The sequence below is a fragment of the Heterodontus francisci genome, chromosome 23, assembly GCF_036365525.1.
Source record: "Heterodontus francisci isolate sHetFra1 chromosome 23, sHetFra1.hap1, whole genome shotgun sequence".
Classification (NCBI taxonomy): domain Eukaryota; kingdom Metazoa; phylum Chordata; class Chondrichthyes; order Heterodontiformes; family Heterodontidae; genus Heterodontus; species Heterodontus francisci.
This window is the reverse complement of record NC_090393.1, coordinates 43,795,412-43,822,139: the sequence shown is the minus strand read 5'-3', so window position 1 is coordinate 43,822,139 and position 26,728 is coordinate 43,795,412. Positions and strand designations below refer to the sequence as shown.

Sequence of the window (26,728 nt, the reverse complement as noted above, 5' to 3'; positions counted from 1 at the left end):
CTAAACTGAATTCTGGTATATCTCTTCTCTACCCTTTCCAGACCTTGACATCTTCCTAAAGTGTGGCGACCAGAATTGTGCAAAGTACTCCAGGTGAAATCTAGCCAGAGATTTGTACAAGTTCAGCATGACTTCCTTGCTTTTGTATTCAATGCCCCTATTTCCAAAGCCAAGTATCCCATATGTTTACAATAAAAGCAAAATACTGTGGATGCTTGAAATCTTAAATAAAAACAGGAAGTGCTGGAAATACTCAGTAGGTCTAGCAGCATCTGTGGAGAGAGAAGCAGAGTTAATGTTTCAGGTCAATGACCTTTCATCAGAACTGGCAAAAGTTAGAAATGTAACAGATTTTAAACAAGTGAAGCGTTTGGGGTTTGGTGGTGGTGGGGAAAGAGAACAAAAGGCTAGGTGTCTGACAGGGCAGAGGGCAGGAGAGATTAAATGACAAAGATGTCATGGGACAAAGGCAAACGGAATGCTAATGATGTGGTGAAAGGAAAAGCATTAATCCAGACAGCATGTTAATGACGACAGAATATTCTTGAATGTCGTCTTGAATGTTCTATCTTTTTGATGCTCTGGTTTCAACTCTGGGGATGCCTGAAGTGAGTTAACACCTTCACTTAGCTTTAGCTAACCATGCACATAATTTACAACAGCAAAATACTGCGGATACTGGAAATCTGAAACAAAAACAGAAAATGCTGGAAATACTCAGGTTAGGCAGAATTAAAATGGCAAGCAATACTAGCGCTTCCAATATTGCTTCCCTTTTCCTCAACCGAGGATTCCCCCTGCCCCACCACCATTATTGGCAAGGACCTCAACTGTGTTTGATCTATTTCATGCAATTCTGCTGTCACCTCTTCCCCTCCCTCTCAAAACCATAATAGAGTTCCTCCTGTCCTCACCGTCCACCCCACCAGCCTCCATATTCAACGGATCAGCCTCCCCCATTTCCACCACGTCCAACATGATGCCACCGCAAAACTCATCTTCCCCTCCCCTCCCCTATCAGCATTCCGAAAGGACTGTTCGCTCTGCAAGACTCTGGTCCACTCCTCAGTCACCTGCTTTCCTACGGGATCTTTCCATGCAAGTGCAGGAGATGCAGCTCCTGCCCTTTTACCGCCTCCCTTCTCAACATCCAGGAGTACCGCGTGCAGTTCTGGGCACTACACTATAGGAAGGATGTGATTGTACTGGGGAGGGTGGAGAGGAGATTCATCAGGATGCTGCCTGGGCTGGAGCATTTCAGCTATGAAGAGAGACTAAAAAGGCTAGGGTTGTTTTCCTTCAAACAGAGAAGGCTGAAGGGGGTACATGATTGAAGTATGCAAAATTATATGGTGCATTGATAGTCTAGATAGGAAGAAACTTTTTCCCTTAGAGGGGTTAATAACCAGGGGGCATAAATTTAAGGTAAGGGGCAGGAGGTTTAGAGGGGATTTGAGGGAAAGCTTTTTCACCCAGAGGGTGGTTCGAATCTGGAACAAACTGCCTGAAGGGGTGGTAGAGGCAGGAACCCTCAAAACATTTAAGTAGTATTTAGATAAGCACTTGAAACGCCATAGCATACAAGACTACGGGCCAAGTGCTGGAAAATGGGCTTGGAATAGTTAGGTGCTTGATGGCCAGCACAGACGCGATGGGCCGAAGGGCCTGTTTCTGTGCTGTATAACTCTATGACCCGAAACACTCCTTCCAAGTGAAACAATGATTTACTTGTAGTTCTTTCAATTTAGTATATTGTATTCGCTGCTCACAATGTGGTCTCCTCTGCATTGGGAATACCAAACGCATACTGGGTGACCGTTTTGTGGAACATCTTTATTCAGTCTGTAAGTGTAACCCCAAGCTTCCTGTCGCTTTGTAGTTTAAATTCCCCACCTTGCTCCCACTCCAACTTTCTGTCCTTGGCCTGCTGCAGTGTTCTAGTGAACCTCAATGCAAGCTCGAGGAACAGCACCTCATCTTTCAACTGGGCACATTGCAGCCTTCCGGACTCAGCATTGAATTCAATAATTTTAAATCGTAACCTCTTCCCTTTTTTCCTTTTGCATGTTTGTTGCTGGGTTTTTTTTGTGTTTCCCCTCCCCAGCCTGTTTCTTTTTATTCCCTTTACTTTGTGTTCAGACAGCTGCTCTGCTGCCATTTAGAGTCAGAGTTATACAGCACAGAAACAGGCCCTTCAGCCCATTGTGTCCGTGCTGGTCATCAAACATCTATCTATTCTAATCCCATTTTCCAGCACTTGGCCCGTAGTCTTGTATGCTATAGTGTTTCAAGTGCTCATCTAAATACTACTAAAATGTTTTGAGGGTTCCTGCCTCTACCACCCCTTCAGGCAGTTTGTTCCAGATTCGAACCACCCTCTGGGTGAAAAAGCTTTCCCTCAAATCCCCTCTAAACCTCCTGCCCCTTACCTTAAATTTATGCCCCCTGGTTATTGACCCCTCCGCTAAGGGAAGAAGTTTCTTCCTATCTACCCTATCTATGCCCTGCATAATTTTGTATACCTCAGTCAGGTCCCCCTTCAGTTTTCTCTGCTCTAAGGAAAACAACCCTAGCCTATCCTGTCTCTCTTCATAGCTGAAATGCTCCAGCCTAGGCAACATCCTGGTGAATCTCCTCTGCACCCTCTCCAGTGCAGTCACATCCTTCCTACAGTGTGGCAACCAGAACTGTACACAGTACTCCAGCTGTGCCCTAACTAGCGTTTTATACAGATCCATCATAACCTCCCTGCTCTTATCTGCCTGTGCTGCTGCCTTCAGTGATCTATGGACAAGCATACCAAGGTCCCTCTGACCCTCTACTTCCTTGGGTCCTACCATCCATTGTATATTCCCTTGCCTTGTTAGTCCTCCCAAAATGCATCACTTCACACTTCTCAGGATTAAATTCCATTTGCCACTGCTCTGCCCATCTTACCAGCCCATCTATATCATCCTTCAATCTAAGGCTTTGCTCCTCACTATTTACACCACCAATTTTCGTGTCATCTGCGAGCTTGCTGATCATGCCTCCTATATTCACGTCTAAATCATGTACACGACAAACAGCAAGGGTCCCAGCACCGATCCCTGTAGTACGCCACTGGTCATAGGCTTCCAATTGCAAAAACAACCCTTGACCATCACCCTCTGCCTCCTGCCACTAAGCCAATTTTGGATCCAATTTGCCAAATTGCCCTGGATCCCATGGACTCTTGCCCTCTTAACCAATCTCCCATGTAGGACCTTACCAAAAGCCTTACTGAAGTTCATGTAGACTACATCAACTGCTTTACCCTCATCACATCTAGTCACCTCCTCGAAAAATTCAATCTCGTTTGTTAGACATGATCTCCCCATGACCAAGCCATGCTGTCTATCCTTGATTCATCCCTGCCTCTCCAAGTGGAGATTAATTCTGTCCCTCAGAATTTTTTTTAATAGTTTCCCTACCACTGATGTTAGACTCACTGACCTGTAATTACCTGGTTTATCCCTACTACCCTTCTTGAATAATGATACCACATTTGCTGTCCTCCAGTCCTCTGGCACCTCTCCCGTGGCCAGAGAGGATTTGAAAATTTACACCTCATCCAGACACATCTTTTGTTTCTTTGCTTAGTTCTGTACCATGAAACGTTTTGTCATTTTAATCTCTCCTTCCCTTTTGTTGTTCTTACCCACTGCGCCCCCTCCCATTTGCTCAAAATTTAGTACATTTCTAACCTTTGCCAGTTCTGATGAAAGGCTATTGACCAGAAACATTAACTGTTTTTCTCTGCACAGATGCTGCCAGAGCTGCTGAGTAGTTCCAGCATTTTCTGTTTTTATTCGCACACATTTCTCTGGTTCTTTTGCTGTACTTGTCTCTGCAAAGAAACAAGTTATAAAATTGACTGTTGCAATATACTTCAAAGTCTTTATTTCTTGGCTCTAAATACTTTTCCCAACCCCTCTAACTTTTATGCTTTCAACCTTCTTTCAACTTTCAAAGACATTCTTTTAGTTTCTAACATTCTAATTGTCTTCATAGGCTAATTTACCAAATCTTCCTGATTTTATGTGAAAATGTATGACCTTAAATATCTTTAAAATTTCACAAAAAATCCTCCTACTAAAAGGAACACAACCAACTCAACCAGATGAATTGCCATTTAAGGCATCATTCAATTGAATAGGAGCTTGTCAAGTTATAGGCTGTCAATGATTCCTTTATAAGTCCTTCATTCCCAATGTTTAAATTAAAATAGAGATTTAGTTTCTGACGTCTGTTCTCTTTCAACATACACAAAATCATAGAAAAGTACAGCACCGAAGGAAGCCACTCAGCGCATTGAGCCTGCACCAGCTCTTTCGAAGAACCATCCTACCAGCAACAGCCACCACCTCCACGGTGCACTGCTCAGTGAAAGAGCTGCCAGCCTGATTTGCCAGCAGCTTCTGGTAGCACATTCAGAAACAATATTGGTCACAACCATAAAACCTGTTCCTCAAAGCAAAGGCATTATCTATAACTATGGTGTAGCTATACCACTCTAACAGGTGTACTTAGAGCATGATTTTCTTTTAAAATAATCATTTGAAACCATTAAGTGCAGCTTAATGATTTAGCCTTTTATCCCCACAATAAAAACACAGCTCTTGGCTTTTTTTAGGCCTTTTCCATGTTAATGTGATCCAGCTGGAAAAGATTGGGAGTGGCAAATGAGATGTTAGAGAGCCGCATGCAGTTCTGGAGCCACAGATTGCAGACCCGTGCGTTAGCCAATTTTATATCCATACTGTTGCTGCCCCCTTTTATCCATTGGGCTTCAATTTTTCTAACCAGCCTAATATGTGATACTTTTGAAAGTCCACATATACAACATCAATCGCACTGCCCTCATACACCCTCTCTGTTACCTCAAAAACGCAAGTGATCCAATCAAGATTAGCTCTCAACAAATCCATGGTGGCTCTCCTTTTATTAGTCCGTGCTTGTCCAAGTAGCTATTGTTTCTAAAAAGCTTCTGCAGCACTGACATCAAACTGACTGACCTATAATTGCAAGGTTTATCCTTTTTTTTTTGAACAAAGATATAACATTTGCAATCCTCTGGCACCACCCCTGTATCTAAGGAGCATTGGAAGATTATGACTAGCACCTCTAATTTCTACACTAACTTCTCACAACAACCTAGGATGAATACTGAAATATAAGCAAAATACTGCAGATGCTGGAAATCTGAAATAAAAACCAGAAATGCTGGAAATACTCAGCAGGTCTGGTAGCATCTGTGGCGAGACAAGCAGAGTTAATGTTTCAGGTCAGTAACCTTTCATCAGACCTTCTGCAGTCCTGCTGAGGGTTATTTGCCCAAAGAACATAGCACTTTATTCTAGCACCAGTTCTGACGAAAGATCATCGATCTGAAATGTTTATTTCAGATATGAAATCTGTTTATTTCTTCATAGATGCTGTCTAACCTACTGAGTATTTCCAGCATTTTTTTTGCAATTTTGCTTTTATTTTAGCACTTTATCCTATCATTGTTCTTCACTTTAGCCAGCCTAATCCAAGATGTTACAAGGATACTAGTTAGGAATATCTGACTGTAGCAGAATGTGTGAATATCTCTTATATCTTACCAGGATCCCAGAATGTAAAAATTAACTTTTTAAACCAAGAATATCCCAAACTAAGTGTCTTGCCCCAGTGAGAGTCTTTATATCATTGGCAATCTGCATTATACATTTTGGCATAATGAACAGCTCCGAGAACTTTTACTGATGAGTTAATAAAAAGTTATTGTGAACATGTCATTACAGTGTCAACATAACACCAGATGGACTGAAAGCCATTGTGACACTTTCCAATGGTGACATGCGTCGATCTTTGAATATCTTGCAGGTCAGTTATTTGTTTGTGTTGTACAGGAGTTAGAACTGTTGACTTTTCCTTGATTGCCCAGAAACTAATCCAATTGTGTACTGAATCAAACAGAGCACAAATATGGCATATGCTGAAGTGAGCGAGAATGCAGTGTACACCTGCACTGGTCATCCACTAAAATCAGACATCGCAAACATCCTTGACTGGATGCTAAACAAAGACTTCACCACTGCATACAGGCGTATCCTTTGGCATTGAAACCAGAACAGATTGCATGTACTATTGATATTTTTACTACTGTAACATTTGTATTTTGTTTGTTTAAACCTAATTCATTGAATTACATAGAAATTAAAACATGGAAACCAATAACTCAGCCCAACCAGTCTACATCAGCGTTTATCCTCCAAATGAGCGCAGTCCAGTAAGCCCAACCCATACCGATATCACCCTTTCCTTCAGCCACATATCTAACCTATTCGTAAATGTTGACATAATCTTTGCTTGAATCACCAACTCTAGTAGTGGCCACAACCTCGTAATCCTGTGTATTTAAAAAAAAAAGTAAGGTTTTCCCCCGCTCTCTGTCCTACATCTTTGATCTTGTATCTGTTTCCCCTCATTCTAGGCCTCACAATCACTGAAAACAAGCTGTTTCTATCTACCCTGTCTCATTCCTTCCATAAAACACCTCTATCAAATCACTCTTCAATCTCTTCTAACGAAAACAGCTCCAATTTATCATCTTCATGTTGTACTTCATCGTACCAGGCAGCATTCCAACTAATTTGTCTTGTATCTTTTCTATTGCCCCAACGTCCTTCCTTTTGTGTTGAGCCCAAAACTGCACATACTGCTCCAATTGTGGCTAACTAAAGCTTTGTATAGGTTCACCATTATATCTCCACTTTAATTCATGATGAATATTTGAACAGTATTTAAAATAAATCCCAAGATGACTAGAACTTGTGGCCTATTAATATATGTGGAAAGCCCTACAGAGGCAAAATAGAAGATTTTTGATAGTCCAAGATGTGATTTAATTGACTGTCAACAGCATTGATGGAGATGTGGAGAAACTTGATCATTTTTTGACTTCCTGATTGGAGTAGAATGAACAACCAAGTGACAAAGGAAGAAAAATGAAACGTACATTTAAAATGTAACCAAATTGTCTTGAGCTTTAATGACACATTGTTCCCAGCAAAAGCACAGCCATTGATGCAAAATCAAGATGCCAATGTATGGAAATTATTCCCTCACTGTATTCTTTATCACCAATACTGAGACCATCCAATCAGCTGCCTCAGTCACTTCCCTCCCTTCCCCCAGTGCACCGAACTAAACATCCTCTAAGGCTGCCCGAGCCCTGAACTTGTTTCCTTCTCCAGTTTCTCTCCTATCTTCCCTAATGCCCCTTCTGAGATCATCTTGTTCATGAGACCCACCTCCATCTCTCTCATCCCTATTACCACTAAACTGCTAACCACCCAACTGCCCTTCTTGGTTTCCATGTTAGGTGACATTAACGGTTTTCTCTCCTTGGTTTCTGTCGCTCTCCCATTAAATTGGCTGTCATCAACCCCCTCAAAAAAAAAAACGCTTGACCCCTCTGTCCTTGCAAACTACTGCCTCATCTCCAACCTCCCTTCCCTCTCCAAAGTCCTTGAACATGTTGTCACTTCCCAAATTTGTTCCCATCTTTCTCAGAACTCCTTGTTTGAATCCCTACAATCAGGTTGCTGCCCCTGCCACAGTACCAAAGTGATAAAGGCAGACTATCCCTCCTGATCCTCCTCAACTTGCAGCTTTGGCACAGTTGATCACACTACCCTCACTCGCCTAGTTCCTTTCATATCTATCTAATTGTGGCCAGGCAGTCACCATAAGTGGCTTCTCTTCCACTCCCGCACTGTTACCATTAATGCCCTGCAAGTCTTGACCCCTTCCTGTTTCTCAATTACATGTCGCCTCTTGGCGACATCATCTGAAAACACGACATCAGTTTCCACATGTAAGCTGACGACACCCAGCTCCACCTCACAACCACCCTTCATAATATATGAAACAGGAGCACATGTACTGCTCTTTGAGCCTGCTCCGGCTAAATATGATCATGTTTGATCTTCTGCCTCAACTCCATTATCCTTCCCAATCCCGATATCCCTTGATTCCCTGGGAGACTAAACATTTGTCTCTCAACCTTAAATATACTCAATGATGGAACACCCACAACTATTGAGGTAGACCATTCCAAAGATTCACAGCCCTTTGAGTGAAGAAATTTCACCTAATCTCAGTCCTAAATGGTCGACCCCTTATCCTGAGGCTGTGCCTCCGTGTTCTAGATTCTCCAGCCAGGTTAAACAATGTCTCCGTATCTACCCTGTCAAGCCCCTTCATAATCTTCTATGTTTCAATGAGATCATCTCTCATTCTTCTAAACTCCAGAGTATAGGCCCAGTTTAATCAGCTTCTCGTCATAGGACAGTCCTCTCATCCCAGAAACCAATCTAGTGAACCTTTTGTTGTACTGCCTCCAATCCAACTATATCCTTCCTTTAAATATGGAGACCAAAACTGCACACAGTACTCCAGGTGTGGTCTCATAAAAGCCCTGTACAATTGTCAGTAGACTTCCTTATTCTTGAACTTCAATTCCCTTGCAATAAAGGCCAACATGTCATTTGCCTTTTGGAGTTTTGATGGAAGGTCACAGACCTGAAACGTTAACTCTGCTTCTCTTTCCACAGATGCTGCCTGACCTGCTGAGTATTTCTAGCACTTTCTGTTTTTATGCTATTTGCCTTCATTGCTTCCTGTTAACTTTCTGTGTTCATTGTACAAGTACACCCTAGTCTTGCTGAGCATTAACATTTAGAAGTTTCATACCTTTTTAAACAATGTTCTGCTTTTCTTACTACCAAAGTGAATAACCTCACACTTCTCCACATTATACTCCATCTGCCATCTTGTTGTCCATTCACTTAACCTGTCTATATTTCTTTGCAGGCTACTTGTGTCTTCACAGCTTACATTACCACCTAGCTTTCATCATCAGCAAACGTAGCTACATTACTCTCGGTCTCTTGATATAGATTGTAAATAGCTGTGGCCCCAGCACTGATCCTAGCAGCCTGCCAACTGAAAATGCCCCATTTATCCTTAATCTCTGCTTCCTGTCCATTAACCAATCCTCTATTCATGCTAATATATTACCCCCAATTCCATCTTGCGTTTTAACTTTGTGTGGCATCTTGTCAAATGCCTTTTGGAAATCCAATTGGTCTACATCATCTAGTTCCCATTTATTTACCCTACTGGTTACATGCTCAAAAATATCTAATAAATTTGTCAAACATGATTTCCCTTTCATAAAACCATGTTGACTCCCCACACTATCTCTAAATTGTCACACAGCTTATCTGACATCCAGTACTGGATGAGCATAAATTTCCTCCAATTAAATATTGGGAAGACCTGAAGCCACTGTCTTCGGTTGCCGCCACAGATTCTGCACCCTTGTCACCGATTCCTACTTCCGACTGTGTTCAACCTTGGTGTCATATTTGACCCTGAGATGAGCTTTCAACCACATATCCATGCTGTCACTAAGACTGCCTAATTCCACATCTGTAACATCCCATGTCTCCTCCCTTCCCTCAGCTCTTCTTTAAAAAAAAAACTCACCCATGCCTTTGTGACTGCTAGACTTGACTATTCTAATACATTCCTGCCTAGCTGCCTGCATTTCACCTTCTGTAAACTTGAGGTCATCCAAAAGCCATGTCCGAACTTGCACCAAATGCCGTTCACCAATCATCCCTTTGCTCGCTGATCTGCACTGGCTGCCAGTTAAACTGCTGCAATTTTAAAATTCTCATCCTTGTTTTCAAATCCCTCCATGGCCTGGTCCCTCCCTATCTCTAATCTCCTGCAGCCACACAACCTTCCGAGATATCTGTGCTGCTCTAATTCCGACCTCTTGAGCATCCCTGATTTTTAATGGCTCTACCATTGGTGACTATACCTTCAGCTGCCTAGGCCCTAAGCTCTGGAATACCCTCACTAAACCTCTCCGCCTCTCTACCTCTTTCCTCCTTTTAAGACATTCCTTAAAACCTACCTCTGACCTCGCTTTTGGTCATCTGCCCTAATACCTCCTGATGTGGCTTGGTGTCATGTTTTGTTTTATAATGCCTTTGTGAAATGCCATGGGACATTTTATTATGTTAAAGTTGCTATATAAATACAAGTTGTTGTATTGTGCGATGTGTTCTCAAAATGCAATACTTTGGGCAGTTATGAAAATTTGACTAGAAAGTTTCAGTGCATATAATGGACTAATGAAGATCTTGAGCGATTAGATTTATTTATACAGCAAGCGGAAGTTTCCCAGGCTAATGTGCTGCAGTTTTTTTTTATAGGTGAGATGGTAGTATGTTTTTAAGTAAAGACCGTGTTTTTAAAATCCCTTAACTTTCTCTTCAGATATCATGGAATTAAAGACATTAAAAGGTTTAGCCCTGCATGACATTCTGACTGAGATTCATACTTTTGTGCATAGAGGTAAGAGGTCTGAATCTAATGAAATGGAACTATTTGCTTTGTGGCATGTTGCAGTTTTTTTTTCTTTCAAAATATCAATAGTAAATATTTAAAGTACACCACCATTGTCAAGAATTTGTTTATTACGTTGCCTTTATGAGAGAGATAGTTTAGTATTTTCAGAAGTTGGAGAACAGCTCCTAAATACTCTAATCTTGCAAAAATGAAAGACATTAGAATACCAGATGTTGTTAAAATGGGGATTAGTATCATTTCTACATATTATGCCATCTAAGCAAAGGTTAGAGTAAAGTCCTGATGAGGGCAGTGTGACATTTTGAGTTGTTTCCATTCTGTTTTACTCTTGTACAACTGTAAAATGAGACAAATGTTTTACTCGCTATAATAGAGAAGTTAACTTATTTGGTGAATTCATAGAAAAGCTATAATGTATCTCCGAGGATAACAAATAAAATCAATAAAAAAAATTTCTTAAGCAAGTTCCTGGGAAAATCTGAACTACTTCCAGTCCAAGTGTTTTGTGATGCTGCATAGTGGTATGGTGTATATTGCTAGCTTGGCTCAGCTGGTAGCCCTCTTACCATATGAGTTAGAAGGTCACACTGGAAGAATTGAGCAGATAATATAGATTGTGATAACAGTCCAGTAGTTTGGACACGCATCTCATCTTTTGGCTAAGATGTTAAACTAAGGCCTCATCTGCCTTTTCAGATGGACACTTTTTATAAAAAAAAATAAAAAAAACTCCTATGGCACTATTCAGAGTAGTGCAGGAAGTTCGCCTGGTGGCCTTTTTATTTCATGCTCGGGATACTGGTGTTGCTGGCATCTATTACCCAGATCACTTGAGAATGTAGGTAAAGGCTACATACAGGCCAGACCAAGTAAGGATGGCAGTTTCCTTCCGGAAAAGAACATTACTGAGCCAGTTGCATTTTTGAGAAACCAACCAATTCATGGTCAGGTTTTAATTTAATTTCCAAATTTTTAAAAAAGCTAAATTCAAATTCTCAAACTGCCATGGTGGGATTTGAACTCCCGTTCTCAACCACTAAACTACTGTACTAATTCTGACCAACATTTCTGTCTCGACAAACATTGATAAAACAGATTAATTATCATTTATCTCATTTGCCCTCTGGCACAAATCAGTTCTCACAATTCATAGCAGTGGTGACAATTTCAACAAGTAGTTTGTCGATTGTGAATTTCTTTTGAAGGTATGGAAGGTGTTTTGTAAATGCAAGTTCTTACTGTAAGAGTGGAACTGCTTATAGATTGTTGACCCTAAACTGTAAATTTGCTACCAAGTTAATTTCCTACACATCCTGCTTCTAATCTTATGTGGAAATGCAACTTCAAATTAAATTAATACCATATGATGTGAAGTTTTTAGAGATTTTATGTAAACTATAAAACCAAAAAAATCAGCCTTGCTTTGCCGATAACTCCATTGAAATTGCATCCTATACTAGTTACATTTTTCCAGTTCCTCCTCTCCTGAGATTTACTTTCCAGCAAGTTTGCTGTAAAACAACCTGGACTTGAGAACCTACAATGATTTATTTGCTTTTTCCTAGCCAATGGGTTTTCCCGTTCCTACTGTTGGTATGGCTGACATCAATTAACTTAGCACATACTCCTTTTTTGTTTAAATTGCACACCAGATGCATTTACCCAATGCGCTAATGAATTGTAACATCTAAAACCCGATTGGACAGAATTTCCTGTTCTGCAGCTGGGGTTGTTGGATTGTCTGAATGCAGGAAAAGCAGGTGGGGAGAAGCGCACATCAATAAGAGAGCATATCTCATTTCCCATTAATTTTAAATGGATGGAAAGTCAGGTGCGTTCCCTTATTTGGTGCATGCTCGTCCCAGCCTGATTTCCCTATACATACCGAATGCAGGAAATCTAATAGCACAGAACAGGGAAATCCTCCCCACTGTGCCCATGTGTTAGCTGCAGAATACAAGTAACTCCATGATCTAATCTCAGTGTTTGTTGTGATGTGTATATATTTAAGTCAGAGTGCTGGAGATTCCTGTAACAACATAATTTTAAACAAGGGCAAAAATAAGCTGATGTTTATGTTGAGTTCATATTACAAATGAGCCCTAACTACTTCAATTATGTAGTTCAAATATACATTTTTCTTAATGTCATGTAAACTTTGTCATTTTATAAATATTCTTGGCACCAATGATAAACACCCCATCTTAGTTCTGCAGTTAAGTGCATGACTTAATTTTCCTGGGGGGCACGCATTTTTCTATTTCCATAGGAAATTCAAAATTGTCTTATGCTCTGTTCCACAAGTGCTTCTGCAATAATCACAGTAAGGATATTTTTTCAGGCTCTCTTTCTGCAATTCTATGAAGTATTTAATTCTGTAGTATGCAAGCAATGTCAGTGCTTGGCAATGAGCTGATTTATAAGAGTCAAAATGCTTTTGGTCGTATTTTCTTCATGTTCTGTTTAAGGTGACCAACCTTAACTTGGACTTGGTTTCCCCCCACTCACCCCTAGTTTTGAAATAAATATAAATTACATTTTTTGGAGTATCCTTAACAAGGCAAGGACCTGAGCAGCCCAATATAGAGGATTTTGAACGGTGCGGTTAATCTCTTCAAAAATTATATCCAACTTTTTATAACTAGATAATTTATAATACACAACTCAAAATGAATGCAAGCACCTCATTAAGATGCAGAACACTGCTTGAATTATGCCAAAAGCAATGATATACTTTTTGAAGATAATTTGATCTTGAAAATTAGATCTTTAAGCAGAATTTTTGTATAAAGTGAAGTTTGGTTGACTTTATTGAGGATTCATTGCTATAGATTAGTAAAGAGATGTTTGGGGAAATCTCAAGGGTATATTCAGCAAACATTGTAGTTGATAGCATTGTTACAGCTGTGTGCCTTCAAATACTCAGCGGAGACCAGGTCCTGAAACCAACACCATCTGCTGGGTGATGCTGGATGTTTTCTTGCTCTTGTCTCCATGGAGACCATCGCTGTTTCCATAACAACAAGATGTTCTCTTCTAGGAGGAGCCACTTGGTGGCTTTTGAGAGTATGATCTAATAAGTTATTAAAGTGTGCCTCGTGTAAATAAACATTAAGATTTGACTTTAGTAGATTTTAATTTCAGTTTTGATCGGTGGCCCTCTTGTCAGGTTACTGCTGTTGTCAATTTGCTTCAGGAATATACTGTTTTACCTCAAGCCATTGTGTACAACAAATTAACTTTCACACAATAGAAACTCCATAATTGGATTCAGTTCTAAAACTGAAACTGGACACATTTTAAAAACTTTATAGTAACTTGACTTCTCCTCCCCCACCCCAGTTTTGTGTATTAGCATTTGTCAATTTCAATTGCGTTTCACTTAAAGTAGAACTTTCAACTTAGAACTTTTGGTTGTAATAGAAAAATGCAGCATTTCCAAATCCTAAATGTTGGTACTATTCCATTTGTGAAACTAAGGCATCATGATCTCTTAACAGAAACCCCGCCCCCACCCGCCCAAATCTCTCTCCCCGCTGCTGTGTCTTTTCTCCTTTCCAAATCGATGGCTGTCCTGTCAGCTGCCTGCTTTCCACACTCTGCAGATTTGTCCTCTGCCCCTCCACCTCCTTAAGACACTCCTTAACTCACCTTTGACCAAGCCTTTGGTTACCACTCCTAATTTCTGCTCCAGCTTTGTGACATGCTGGATGATTTTTCTACATTTAAATGTAAGCCTTTTTATTTACTCATGGGATATGGGCTGGCAAGGCTAGAATTTGATGCCTATCCCGAATTGCCTTAACTGAGTAGCTTACTAAGCCATTTCAGAGGGCAGTTAAGAGTCAACCATATCGCTGTGGGTCTAGCATCATACATAGGCAGATCGCGTAAGGATGGAAGATTTCCTTCCCTAAAGGATATTAGCAAACCAGATGGATTTTTACAACAATCTGGTAGTTACTTGATCACCATTACTGATACTCACTTTCTAATTCCAGATTTATTTAATTAACTAACTTTAAATTCCTCAGCTGCCGTGGTGGGATTTGACATTGTGTCTCTAGATCATTAGATCAGGTCTCTTGATTACTAATCCAGGACATAACCACTATGCTACCACTCCCTAAATGTGCACTAATGCCATTGCTTTTGCCTTAGCCTAAGGAAAATCTAAATTTTCAGTTGCAGAATCCTACTAAGTGGATTTGCATAACATAATTTTAATATGTACTGAATTTCCTCTTAGTTATCTCTTCTATTTGATTTAAAAACCTTCCTTGTTCATATACTTGAGTTCCTGCTGTGATAAAACTAACAGAAGTTTTTACACACGTCCGGTAGGAACTTGCGGACTAAGTAAAGTTGTCAACCTGTGTCTTGCCGTTGAGCATTTTTGTTTCGAAAACTAGTTGATCCTGCTACTCAGCATATAAAACTGGCCATTAGGAGGTGCTTGTCAATGGGACTTGCTGTCTCCACCACCCTGCTATTTTTCCTTCTGTTTTGTTCCTCCATGTTGATTTGATTTTTTAAAAAAAATTATTACGTACTGTTGTGATGTATGGTACTCCTGTTTTTCAGTTGATTTACCACCTTTGGTTCGTATTCATTTGTTGATCAAGATGGCTGATATTGAGTAAGTGTTGCATTTTTTTGCTTAAGTGGATATGATTTGCATATGAAAATGTAAAAGTACAGCTGCTTTAGGCATCGAATAAAGTGTGAAATGGGCAAGTTGGTACCATTTAAAGGGTTTTTTGTATAGCTAAATTTTTGCTGAACTTATTTGAAATGAGTTTATTCAACTTTTACTAGGATTAGGTTACAATTTTAAAAAGTTTTTGTATCTTTGGTGATAAAATATGAATTGCCTTTCCTTCATGGAAAGAACAAGATTACATCAGTATTGCTACCTTTTATTATGGGAACTTCTCCAGATAGCACTGTGGGGAAGTGACTTCAGCATCCTTAGACTTGGGATAGATGTAAAAACAACTGAGGTGATCTGATACTATTCAGTAGTTCCTATTAGAAAATGCACAGGAGGATCACAGGAAATAAGATTGGGGGACTTTAAAAATATTTTGCAAGTACTGAGCAGTACACTAGCTTTTATAATTATAAACGAACAGTATTTATAAAAGCTGCTGGCTAGTTCTAAATGGACTCCTAACAAAACAAAATGGTGCCAAACATAAAATCAGCAATGTAATTAACATTCTAAAAATTAAACAATTGTATGACTTTTAATATACAAAGGCAAATTAACCAAGCAAGACCCACTACCTGAACCCTGGACTAGATTAAGCTAATGCTATGTAACTCCATCTCTCCCACCCCTCCCTCACCGGCTGATCATGTTCCCATATAATGAAGAATAACTGGGTACAGTAACAAAGGATTACACTGCTTGCACAACCAAACCTACTACTAATAGGCATTTACATGGAAAATGAGGGAATGGAAATGAGGGAAATGTGAAAAATTAACCACAAATAAAGTGGCTTAATTGCATTTGTTCATAGAGCAGTTCTTCTGAATTGTTTTGTTACTAATCGGAGATCAGAAATTGAGATTTGACTATAAAATGACACTGTTGTAGCAGGTGCTATAAAAAGGCCAATGTTATACTTTTTGTGAAACTTGACAAGTTACTAAAATGTTAATCATTTTAATACCCATCTTCTGAATGGAAAATGTTGCCACTAGAAATCTAATTTTCAGCCAGTCTTGCAATGAGGATGCGTATTTCTTAGTTCGCACAGAAAATTAGCTGTCCTTTTACATTATTCTGTGTAGTAAAGTGTGTTGATTACTTCTAAAAACAAAATAATGCGGATGCTGGAAATATTCAGTTTAGGCAATGTTTGTGGAGAGAGAAACAAAGTTCAAATTTCTAGTCAATGACCTTTCATTAGAACCGGAAAAAGTTAAAAATGTAATAGATTTTAAGCAAGTACTGAGCCAGGGAAGGGATATGGGAGGAAGGAACAAAAGAGGTCATAATCTCCATCCCAGGATATTAAACAAAGTAGGTGAGAACATTGCAGATGCCTTCAGTGTAATCTTCCAACGTTCTCTCAATTCAGGAACTGTTAATTGCGTATGTCACTTTGCTATCAGATGTTCTGATAAAAGGTCACAGACCTGAAACAGCAACTCTCTCTTTCTCCCCACAGCATGACCCGCTGAGTAGTTCCAGCATCTGCAGTATTTTGCTTTTGGCTTATAGTGGATATTGGTCCACAGGCTCCCGTGTTGATTACTTTATATCATTGCAAATAAAGTTCTGTCAAACAGACAGGGCAGTTAATAACAACTACTTGTAGCAATGAGGTTGCTATGGTTAAACTAATTTGGACTGTTTACCAGCAAGCACAAGAACTGAACACGTGCCATAAGTGCAATGTTAGTGAATATTACTGCACCTATATGAATAATTGGGGCTTATTTTTCCTGTCCTTGTTTCATTGAATGAATGGCTAACACTTCAAACTGCTCCTGAGAATCTGAGTAATGTAGACCAGAGCAATTGATTTATGTATTACTGAGCTGCTGAATATCTTAAAAGTAGCCAAACAACATTAAAGAAACTTACCCTGAGACAGTTTTTTTTCAAATTACACAGTTAATTTGTGAATTAAAAATTTAAAAGCTGGGATTGTGGAAATAGCTGACTTCTTACTTTTCTGTTCACAGGTACAGGCTGGCTTCAGGAACAAGTGAGAAAATTCAACTGAGCTCACTTATTGCTGCATTTCAAGTTGCCCGTGATATGGTTGTTGCTGAAGTCTAGTCCATTTATATTTTGGATAATGACAAATGATTTTGATACAATTAAATAAAATCCTTTGATCAAAGTAACATTTTTTTCTGTTTGGAAACAGGTTTTGTCTGGTGTTTTGTGCAACATTCTTAAATGAAATTTTAAAAACATAGAGCAACAAATTGCAACGAAGGTGGATACAGCTATTAAGATAGGAATTCAGAAACGGAACTGAGCTTGCATGCTTATAGGGAACCAAGGGAATGTAGGGCTGTGCACAAGTCACATTCAATGGGCATTATTTACTAGTTTGAAAATTAACCCAGATTTTAATTACATTTTAAGCTGCTTTCCCAAAACAGTCCTGTAATAGATATCAAATAATTGGAAAGTTTGTATTGACCCTGCGGGTTCTAGTCATGAAAGAAGAAATATCTCTTGTACTTCAGCTATGGGTTTTTTCAGTAGGTCTCACTTCAATTGGGTCTGCGCCAAGACTTAAAATCAAAATATTCTAAGCCAGCATTTTGGTGTATTATCAATATTTTAAAAATGATTCGGTTTCCACACTGGACTTTGCATATTAAACAAGTGCCACCTACTGGACAGTTTAGAAATGTTATTTTGAGGATTTGAGTCAGGAGATATGATCAGATCATGTGACAGCCAATTTAATACAAGGTAGTAACTGACATTGAAAACCAAGTAATAAATCAGTACAAATCTTAAATCTTGTATATTCAATTTTATTTCATTACTTGGTTACAATGTGACGCATTTGTCTTATTTTCATGGTATACTGAGTGGGGTTTGTGATTTGTCTTATTGAGTAAAATAGTTAAACTGAAGTTATAATTATGCCATTTGTGTTCAGGTGTCATTTACTGTGGTAGTAGTAATAATTTGTATTTATATAGCAGTGTTAATGTAGTAAAAACATCCCAAGGCATTTCAAGGAGTGTTAAACAAGCTTTGACAGAGAAACATGTGATATTAGGGTAGATGACCAAAAGCTTGGTCAAGGAGGTAGGTTTTAAGAGGCAATTGGAGCTTAGGGCCTAGTCAGCTGAAGGCACAGCTGGCAGTGGATCGGCAAATAAAATTGGGGGTGCTCAAGAATTGGAGTGCAGGTATGAGGGTTTAGATTTAGGAAAGGCAAAGTCATGGAGGGATTTGAAAACCAGGATGAGAATTTCGAATTCAAGGTGTTACTTAATTGGAGGCCATTGTAAGTCAGTGAGCAGGGGTGATGGGTGAACAGAACTTGGTGAGCTGAGCTTTGGATGACTGATTTTACAGAGGATAGAACATGAGAGGCTGACCAGGAGCGAATTGAAACAGTCAAATGTAGAGATAAAAGGCACGGAGAGTTTCAGCAGCTGAACTGGGGCGGAGTCAGTCGCTGTTTAAGGAGATATAAAATTGGGAAGTCTTCATGGCGCAGATGTAATATTTTCAAGTTTGGAAACAAAGTTTCATTTAATAGTAATCCTACTTTTATAGCACAGAGGCATTTTTGATTTTTTTTTTTCAATCTGCAGTTATGAAATGGTTTAAGGTGTAGTTAAAATCAAATTTTAGTACCTTTAATCACACCAAATCTAAGTGTTTGATAAAGAAATTATTTCTGTAGCCACATGTTGCTGATAAACACAGATTAAATTACTAAAGTTGATGCTCAGTAGATTATTTGTATTGCAACAATAAAATTTAGTGTACAAATAGTGCATAAATCATTCAAGAGTTTATCCTTTTGTACATAGTCTATTAGAGCAAAATCATTTGCATTGAAACTTTAAGATTCTAAGTGTGGTGCAGGCAGAACCCTAATTAGGGTATGACCACAGACACCATGAAATCTCTAATGCAAACCCAAGCAGTGATTTGTTTAGCAGCCTGGTTTTGAGTATTTGTGTTTAAACAATAAGCACATTGGACTAACAAATGAGGATTTAAGGCAAATTATTGAAAATTACTATTGTAAGTAATATATTCAAATTGGAACAACCTGCTAGCACATATTTGTTCCCCATTGTCAGTGTTTTGATCCTGGGAAGAATGCAGTGTGCCTTTAAGGCTGGAAAAAAAGCTGTACTGCTTTAAGGCAGCAAGCTCTAAAGACGGAGTCAAAGAGTGCATTATTGTTGCCTTGGATACAGCCATTCGGACTGAGCAGCGAGAGATACATTTGTTACAATTCAATTTTGAACTGACTTGTGGGGCAAACAGACGGTTCTAACAGGGGACACAGACAGCTGTATGTTAGCAGCCGAAAGAAGAGCTCTCCGACCATTTCATCTGAAGGAAGAGAATTGTCTGTTTTATTATCTCAAAATTCTAAAAAAAAAAGTCAAGCCAAAACACAGATCTCTGATAATTTAAACTGAAGGAAGGGAAGTTAGACTGTGACCATCTTTTATCCCTCAAAAATGCTAAAGCCAAATTGATTCATTTTAAAAAGTGTTTGAGTCGTTAATTGTTAAAATTCATCGCTGGAGAAGGAAAGCATCACTTACTGCTGGAATTAGACTACGGACTGTTCTACTGTTGAAGAACCTTTCTTCCCCATCGGATGGCTGTGAGGACTTCAAGCAACAATGGACTGTAAATTTGCAAGGACTCATAATTATGTCTTAGTGTTTAAGAATTTAGTTTTTCTAATTACACAGTTAATTTGTTGATTTAAAGACACCTGGTTTGGTTAGTCTCCTTCAGGGATTAATAGATGGTACAACTTGGCTGGGTCTTTAATTTGGAAAATTTTAAATGATATGTTGGGTGAGCTGTGGAAGGACGGGATTGAATTAACTGCGTTTCTCCCACCACAATCAATCGTATATTTTGATTGGAGGCTTTGACTGGAGTGGTCGATTGTAACCTATATTAATTGAGGGCTGGTTCAAGATTTGAATCAAATCCAGAAATCCAATTAATATATCTTAATTGGGGGCTTGCTCACATCTGGGAATCAGAATCAGACTAATTTGGAGGGCTTGCATTTGGAATCATAGTAGTTACTCGTCTCTGGGATAACATTTAAATTGGGGTCCTGCGATTGGCATATTAATTGCTTTCAAGTCTGGGATCATACCAATTGGAAACTCGATTGTTAGAATCTAAATCTAACACCAATTAAAAAGAAATTAAAAGAACCAGGTCTCTTGTACAATAAGATACAGTGTATACCATTGTTATGGCATTAGTGGTTGGAGCAGAGTTTTTGGGAAAGCATAATGTTTCCCTGAGTAACTTGATAACTAAGAACAAATTAAAAGAATTGGCAGCAAAACTGGGGTTGGAATTGAAATCAGGTTCCAAAAAAGAGATAATTGACAATAGCAGTACATCTGGACTTAGATGATACAGAGGAAAGGGAATATGAGAGACAAGTAGTATTGGTTAGGATTCAGTTAGAAATGAAAAAACTTGAGGCAAAAAAAATTAAGAAAACTTGCACTGCAAAGTGAAAGAGAAAAGAGGGAATTTAAATTAAACAAGATGAAACTAAGACAAAAGGTAGTCTTGAATCCAGGGAAAATTCAGGTCAGTAAGTATGAGTTTAGATCAGGACCCAGTGAGATGTTGTTTAAATTTATACAGGCTCTTCCTAAGTTTGAGGAAGGGACGCAGAGGCATTTTTCATATCTTTTGAAAAAATAGCCAAACAGATGAAATGGCTAAAAGAAAGCTGGACATTGCTTATCTGGGCAGGCTGGTAGGCAGAGCTCAGGAAACTTATGCTTTCTGAAGAGGCTTCTGCAGATTGAGATGGCAAAAAAGGATGCGTATGAGTTAGTCCCTGAAACTTACCGTCAGACATTTAGGAACTTGCAGAGATTGGCTGGGCAGACATATTTAGAATTTGACAGGGTGAAGCAAATTAATTTTGACTATTGGATACGGCATTAAAGATAGAAACTACATAAGAGAATCTTTGAGAATTGATTCTCTTAGAGTTTAAAAACTCCATTCCTTCAGTAGTGAGAACTCATATAGATAACCTGAAAACTAGGCAAGCAGCAGAGATTGCTGATGATTTTAAGCTTGTGAATAAGCCAACCTATTTTGTCCATCACCCCCATAAACCCGAGAAGGATAGCGAGTAAAAGGAAGGTAAGTAGCTGGGGACAAGAAGGAACAGCTGGGAATGCCCCAGGGTCACCACCTCAGGTCAGAAAGGAAGGTGTTGAGGGTAGAAGTGACGTTCGTAAGCTTAAGTGTTATCATTGCAACAAAACTGGTCATCTTCGTTCAGAGTGCTGGAAATTGCTCGGTAAACCCATAGGACCTTTTGGGGTATGCAAAGTTAATGCAGAGGAAAAGACTGACTGACAGTATAGCAAACCAGGCTATAGCTTTAATGACAGCTGTGAATGTGAAGCCAGACCCTAAAAGGAGTGTAGAGGTTAACAGAGTTATAATGAATTCTTGTCAAAGGGGAGAGTGACTCCATATCCTATAAGTGAGGCAAGAAAACCTATTATACTCAGGGACACAGGAGCAACCCAAATTCTCTTGCTGGGGAAAGATATGAGGTTTCCACCAGAGAGCACCTTGAACACTAACGTTTTAGTTAATGGAATTGGCTGGGTGTGTATACCCATACCTTTGTATAAAGTATGCCTTGAGAGCGACTTAATTTCTGGGATAGTAACTGTAGGTGTTCACAGTTTTCCAGTAAAGGGAATTGATCTACTCCTAGAAAATGATTTTACTGGGTCAAAAGTATCAGAGGAATCAAGTGAAATTGAGGAAGCGGAGCAATTACAGGAGCAAGTTCCTGGAATATTTCCTGCGCGTGTAGTTACCCAAGCAATGGCTAAACAGGATCCATTGTCAGAGGTAAAAGGGGCACCACAAATAGATAGCCAAATATCTGAAACCTTGTTTGGGATTTAGATCAGCCAAATGAGATGTTTAACAGATTGTCTATCATTGCAGCACAGCAAGCTGATCCCGAGATATACCGAATAGCACAGACGCCTCTGTCAAGCTGAGGCATTAAAGAGAAAAGGGAGACCACCTCATAAACCTGCAGACGAAGCCTGAACAGTTGTTGAATGGATACCACCTAAATATCGATAAGGATTATTAAGATTAGCACACATTACTTTTGTAGGACATAGGGGAATTCGGAAGACCAAATCACACATAAGCAAACATTATTACTGGCCAGCTCTTACAAAGGATGTGAAACTATTTTGTACGGGGTGCCATACCTGTCAAATGGTGGGAAAGCCATAACCTACCCTAAAACCAGGGGATGAAGTATTAGTGTTGTTCCCTTCACAGGGCAAACCATTAAAAGCATGGTTTAGTGGTCCATATAGATTGATCAAAAGAGTGGGTAAGATAGATTAGTTGATTGACACTTCTGATCGCCAGAAGAATCATCGGTTGTGTCACATTATTATGCTTAAACCATATAACCGCAGGGAGGATAAGCCAGTGCAGGTATGTCAGGTAATCAGGACTGTTGAGAAGGAAAAGGATAGCGAGATGAGGCAGAAGTAGGCCTAGGAAATTCAGATTGAACCTCCAACTATCCAATTAGCAAATACCGAATGGCTAGGAAAATTAAACCATTGGCTTTTACACTTAGAGGCAAAACAGCATGGAGACCTAACCAGGGTTTTTACAATGTTTCAAAAATTTTGTAAGGATAAGCCAAACCTTAGCCACGCATGACATGGGTATGGGGGGGGGGGGGGGGGGGGGGGGAGAACCATTCCTTTAAGACAACATCCTTGTCGCTTAGGTCCAGACAGACAGGCCCAAGTGGAAGCAGAGGTACAATGCATGCTGAAGGGCAGCTTAGATGAACCTAGTCAGGACAGCTGGAATTTGCAGATGGTCTTGATGTCTAAACCTGGTGGGTCAGCTCAAACTTGCATAGACTCTAGCAAAGTCACTGTGGTAAAAAAAAAAGGCAGACTCTGACCCAAATTCTCATTTAAAGGACTGTATGGACAGAGTGGACAACACAATGTGTCTTAAAGAGACATGTGTTGGCAGGATACTTTAAAATTCCTTTGCCACCCCAGGGTAAGAAAAAAAAAAATCAGCTTCTGTTCCAGCGGATAGGGTTTTCCAGTGACAAGTGATGCCACATAGGTTAAGGGGTATTCAAGAAACTTCTCAGAGAATAGTGAACCTGGTAGTGGTCAGTGCTCCTAGCTGTGCAGCTCACTTGCCTGAGGTGATGGAAAATGGGGACACTTGGAGGGAAAACATGAAACAATTGGAAGACTATGCTTGGAAATTTTAAAATGGGTTAATTTGGACAACCTTTTGAAAATTTAAAGCTGAAAAGTTCTGGTGGAACTTGTTGCTGTAGGCTTAACATTTTTTTTTAAGAATAGTGTATGCCTGCAAATGTGGGGGGAAAAAAAAGTGTGTGTTAGCGTTTTTCTACCCATTGTAATAAAACACATTCTAGGAATGGAGAATCATTCCACCAGGGGCAGTGGTATGATCCTGTAGTTTTTTATTTCCAGGAAGAATGTGGTGTGCCTTTAAGGCAGGAAAAAGTGCCATATAACTCAATTTTGAACTGGCTTATAGTGCAAACAGACGGGTCTAACAGGGGACACAGACAGCTGTGTGTCAGCACCTGAAAGAAGTGCTTTCAGACCATTTCAACTGAAGGAAGAGTATTTAGTCTGTTTACTGATGATCTCAAAATTCTAAAAAAAAAATAGTCAAGCCAAAACAGAGATCTCTGATAATTTAAACAAGGAAGAGGTTAGACTGAATCTTTTATCCCTCAAAAACTCAGACGGCAGTGAGGATTTCAAGCAACATTGGACTGTAAATTTGCAAGGACTCTTTTTTTCTATTTTAAATGTTGTTTATGTCTTAATAGTGTTTAAAAATTTAGTTTTTCTAATTAAACAGTTAATTTATTGATTTAAAGAGACCTGGTTTGGTTAGCCTCATTAATGAATGGTACAATTTAGCTGCGTCTTTAACGTGGAAAGTTTAAAATGATATGTTAGGCGATCTGTGGAGGGATGGGATTGAATTAACAGCGTTTCTCCCACCACAATCAGAATTGTATATTTTGATTGGGGGCTTTGACTGGAGCGATTGGTCCTAACAATAGGAATTTGCTTTTTCATGAATGGACAAAAAAAAAAAATTAACACCAAGCAAAAGAGCAGAGGGGTCAAAGCAGTCAAAGTGTAGAAGATGGCAACAAGGCTGGTGTTGAGGGCCAGGCCAAAGTAGCTGAAGAATTAGCATCAACTAGGAGACTTGCAACGATTTGCAGTCACAGTTTTGTTATTGCAGCAGTACTTTAAACACAGGATCAAAATTTCTCACTCTGGAAAAAGCTACATAAAGCTTTCCATGTGTAAAAACAAGTCTAGGAATATACCATTTTGACTTGTTTATAGTCATATGATGAAAGTTTAATTGGGAACTGTTTTCTGAAAAGTTAAAAAGGCAGTTTTATATCTGATGGGCTCAATATTATGAGTCTCTTTCCTTGAAATCTGCCTTTCAGCATACAAAGAACACAGCTTCCTAACTACCAATCTTGTTCCACGACAAAGTCCTTGTTTAGGTTTCAAGTTTCGTAGCAACATTATAATTGCTCCTCCCTTGAATCTACGTTTTTACATGCCCATTGGAGTTAGACTGTGTTGAAACTGGAGTATATAGACAGTTATCTTTGTCTATAAAACCAGTGATGTGTTCTTTTAATTCAACTTTTACATTCAAATCTAGTGAATCTTCAAAAGCTATTCTTTATGCTAAAAACAAATAAGTTATATCAAATCATTGTCCTTGCCATACTTAACCAATTCCATAATTTCATCCATCTCTCCCATCCCTCATGCAAACAATCTCTCCAGTCAGGGTAACTGTTGGACTCATCTTCCACTTTTTTTTTTCTCCAACCCCCTCCCAGCCAGTCGCTGCTGCTGCCACCAACCATTGGCAGCTACATATGTCATGTACTCCAGTCATCCATGTGCCAGGCACCACCCATCAAATAAACCCACCAGATACACCCATTAAACAGACCAAAACAATCCAGATAGAAAAAATCTCGAGTATTATTATAGATTGGAGTGGTGTGCACCCAGGATGAACAGGGATTGTGACAAAAACCACACCTACCAAAAATGGGACATATTAATTTCATCATATGAAACATTTTGAACTGTTACTGGATTTGAAATAACTTATTTAAAGAGACCACAGCAGTGGCTGAAAACATGGCTGGCATTTGCAATCAATAAGACAGTTGAATAAGAGACAATGGAACTGCTCCCTGATTCAATGAACCAGATGGATTTTGATCAAGACATTGAATGTGTAGAAGGGCAGCATTCCACCTCCTGCAACCACGCCCCCCCCCCCCCCCCCCGCCCCCGCCCGCACAACCCATTGAGTGTGTCTGCCAAGCCAGGCAGGATGTTCCAAATAAGGAGCTAATCACATGACTAAGCTGCTGACCAACTTGGAGTTTTTTTGAATTGTGCCACAGAAAGAACAGACTGCAACTGAACTTGAAGCAAGCACCTCTCTCTCTCTCTTTTGCGAAGTTCCAGGACCCAGGGAAGTAACTCCAGCCTCAAGAGAGAAGACTCATGCAGCCTTCTAGTACTAGCTAAATAAATGAAAGTGTGCACTGGACCCCGAGAACTGCAAGACTTAACTGCAATCAAAGGCTTTACATCAAATCCCAAAACGAGTAACTGAACTCCATATTTCTTCAAACCTTTCCTCTTTGATCCATTCTCCTCCTCTGTCTCTATTTGCATGCGTGTTTATCGTGTATGGTCGCGTCTTGTACTTTTAGTAGTTTTAACAGAATTAAGAGTTTTAAAGTTAATAGAATTAAACAAGAAAGGTGCAAGTTTAAGAGAACCTGATGGTTGATTTCTTCGCCATTACAATTAGAGGGCAGTGAACCAGGATTCACTGAGGGGAAGCTAAAAAGTGTTTTAAAAATTAAACCCTGTTACAGCCAAACCAGGAATAGGCTGAGAGGAGAACCCTAGACCCCATCCTCACCTGGTCCTAACAGGATGGATGAGGTAACCATGGTAGAGTACAGCAAGGCTATGGAGGGACTTGAAGCCAAGGACAATGAACAAGTTGCTCTGCAGGGGTATGGGAAATCGGTTGGAAAGGATAAATAAAATCCTTTGCGTGCTTGAGGATGCAAACCATAGTCTTTTTGCAGAGTTGCAGTTTGTGGAGAGCAATATCTGGAAGACAGCCAGGGAGATTATTCAATTTAATAAAGGCATAGACTATAGTTTCCTTACGGGAGGAAGAGATGGCAGTGTTTTGGAGGTAGAAAGCAGTGATATTTGTAACTGTTCAGATCTGGGGAAGAAAATGGATTGAGTAAAGATTCCACACCTTTGCTTAGTCTACACTGGCAACTGGAGAATTTGGCAGAGCCTTAAAATGTGCAAACATGCATTAAAAGACAATTTTTTTTTAAATTGTTTTATTTCTAAAAGTCAGACAAGATGAATA

At 39.5% G+C, this 26,728-nt stretch overlaps 1 protein-coding gene across 2 annotated transcripts in view; it reads left to right on the top strand.

The window, feature by feature from the left end:
- Positions 1-17,322, top strand: part of rfc5 (replication factor C (activator 1) 5) — a 53,424-nt gene extending 36,102 nt beyond the window's left edge. For both annotated transcript variants that reach the window (XM_068055176.1, XM_068055177.1), the window contains exons 7-11: positions 5,808-5,889; positions 5,983-6,112; positions 10,363-10,440; positions 15,040-15,094; positions 17,158-17,322. In XM_068055176.1, the coding sequence (XP_067911277.1) occupies positions 5,808-5,889; positions 5,983-6,112; positions 10,363-10,440; positions 15,040-15,094; positions 17,158-17,254 (442 nt within the window). In that variant the 3' untranslated portion in view covers positions 17,255-17,322. The remainder of the gene's footprint in view (positions 1-5,807; positions 5,890-5,982; positions 6,113-10,362; positions 10,441-15,039; positions 15,095-17,157) is intronic.
- Positions 17,323-26,728: the final 9,406 nt, after the last annotated feature.